This window comes from Rutidosis leptorrhynchoides, chromosome 4, assembly GCF_046630445.1.
Source record: "Rutidosis leptorrhynchoides isolate AG116_Rl617_1_P2 chromosome 4, CSIRO_AGI_Rlap_v1, whole genome shotgun sequence".
In the NCBI taxonomy this organism is placed as follows: domain Eukaryota; kingdom Viridiplantae; phylum Streptophyta; class Magnoliopsida; order Asterales; family Asteraceae; genus Rutidosis; species Rutidosis leptorrhynchoides.
This window is the reverse complement of record NC_092336.1, coordinates 83,049,608-83,051,885: the sequence shown is the minus strand read 5'-3', so window position 1 is coordinate 83,051,885 and position 2,278 is coordinate 83,049,608. Positions and strand designations below refer to the sequence as shown.

At 35.8% G+C, this 2,278-nt stretch overlaps 1 protein-coding gene across 1 annotated transcript; it reads right to left on the bottom strand.

Moving 5' to 3' along the window:
* Window positions 1–209: 209 nt before the first annotated feature.
* Window positions 210–1,952, bottom strand: LOC139840780 (uncharacterized). The gene is made up of 4 exons (XM_071831026.1): window positions 1,772–1,952; window positions 1,429–1,670; window positions 582–1,365; window positions 210–385 (listed from the first exon to the last, which is right to left on the bottom strand). The coding sequence occupies exons 1-4, from the start codon at window positions 1,950–1,952 to the stop codon at window positions 210–212; spliced, it is 1,383 nt and encodes a 460-aa protein (XP_071687127.1).
* Window positions 1,953–2,278: the final 326 nt, after the last annotated feature.

Sequence of the window (2,278 nt, the reverse complement as noted above, 5' to 3'; positions counted from 1 at the left end):
CATTACTAAATGTCATACATTGTACCAAAAGACAACATAGTACCAGTTACAAAATGTGATACCAACAAACCACCAACATTGTACCAAAGTGCATAAAGTTATCAAAAGACAACAACACACCATAACAAAATATCAACATTGTACCAAACTGCATAACAAGTTTTAACTAAACATAAAACACATGATAAAAAACAAACCACCACCAACATTCACATCTTCTTCTTCCCTTTTCCAACTGCCATTGTCTTCTTTGAAGGAGATTTCTTTTCTTGAACCAACTTTTTTGTCCACTTGTTATCCACATTCCCACTTCTTTTCTTCTCACATGTACATCTTCTCTTATTGTGTCCATAAGTACCACATGTGCCACACTTCTTTAACTTGCCTATAAATATTAACAAAATAAATAGCATATTAATTGAAATAGTACTAGCTGTAAGTAATAAATAAGATGAACATACCTTGTAAGCTAAGTTTACCACAATCACCAATGTCATCAACTTCATTAACTGACAACCTTCTTTTCTTTTTTGGACGACCGGGTGTGGAAACATTCTTTGGTCATACCAGTTTGAACATGCCTTCTGCCTTTGGCCATAAACTTCTCCCATTCATTGGCTCAATGGTATATTGGTAAGTGTTGATCCATGTATTTAACAAATAAACTAGATGAACCCATGTTTCTGGTTCACCAGTTTCCAAACCATTTTCACACATGTTATAAAACACTGCAATTGCATGCTTACAAGGTATTCCTGTTAGTTCCCACTTTCTACAAGCACATGACCTAGTCTCCATATCCATAACATATTGATTAACTTTTCCACTCACTTGGTACCTATAATTTCCACCCCATAAGACAGTACACTGGTGAGCCTCAGATTTGATTTTCTTAAACAATTTGGTGGCTGCAGGTGTTAAAGAACCATTAGTCTTGGAAATGTTGATCTTTACATTAGCAATTCTTTTCATGCAATACTCTCGGATGTATTCTAAAGCTGTAACTATGGGTTTGTCATGTGCATCAACTAACCATTTGTTAAAACACTCACACATGTTACTGAGCAAGACATCTGACACAGCCCTTCCTGTAAAATGACTCCTTGCCCACTGATGGGCAGGAATTTTAGCTAACCAAACAAAAGCTTCATTATCAAACTCCTTCAATTGTTGCATAGCCTGCTCAAACTCAGGAACTGTTGTTACACTCGCACATCTCCACAAGTGATTCTTATAAGCAACACCCCTAAATTGGCCTTTCATATTCCCATGAATATGTCTAAGGCAGTGTCTATGCTCAGCCAAGGAAACACATTTGTAACAGCTTGTATTAAACCCTAACAACATAAAGTAATCAAAGTTAAACTATTTAACCATTAACAAATGTAAATAAATATGAATTAAACAAGTAAACAAGGTAATTATTACCTTTTGTCTGTCACTGATGAAAGTGTAGTTAGAATTGGTAGACAAGTTAATATCTTGACCCAAGCACTTTAAGACCCAAGTCCAGGATGAACCACACTCTTGTTCAACAATGGCATATGCTACAGGATATATGCCATTGTTTGAGTCAACCCCTACAACACTCAAAATACAACCAGTTGCAGGTTGTTTCATAAAAGCACCATCCAGCCCTAGCAGATCTCTACCTATTGCTTTAAACCCTTCTTCAATAGTCCCAAACAAATGTAAATTCTCTTGCAAACCCTAGTTTCAGACTTTAGGGTTCCTGGCTCAACATCAAACTTAACAGTAGTATCAACATTACCTCTCTTCAACTCACAAACATAATCTATGAGCTCAGCATATTGAGATTTATAATCCCCTTGAATCATCATTGTTGCCCTTCTCACAGCACGATATGATTTATGATCACTGATGAGTAGTTTACTATATGTTTCCAAATAAGATCTGACAGCTTTAATAGGTATCTTTGGATTCTTTGCCATTTGAAGTACCAATTTATTTGATAAAAATTGGTAAATGCGGAATTTTAGTTGTCTTGCTGGTTGACATTCATGATGGGGTCTATATGTAATTCCCTTTTTGCCCATTTGTTACTCTTCCCACTACAAGATTCTCCATTACCAGCTTTTTTAATTTGACAACTCACTTTGTTTTTACTCTTCCCAACTACACCACCTTTAAGACTTAAATTACTAGGCCCTACATCACACTTTGTCTTCTTTGACAACTCACTTTGACTAACTTTCTCACCACCTTTTGAATTTAGACACAAGCCTTCACATTTAACCCTTATTCTTCTTTTGTCATT

Bases quoted from the DNA above. Each gene is read 5' to 3' on its own strand.
- LOC139840780 (XM_071831026.1), bottom strand. From the start codon at position 1,952: ATGGCAAAGAATCCAAAGATACCTATTAAAGCTGTCAGATCTTATTTG. The intron at 1,366-1,428 runs GTAATAATTACC...ATGGTTAAATAG, and splicing joins TCATCAGTGACAGACAAAAG to TTTAACTTTGATTACTTTAT. The intron at 386-581 runs GCATGTTCAAAC...TAATATTTATAG, and splicing joins TTTATGGCCAAAGGCAGAAG to GCAAGTTAAAGAAGTGTGGC.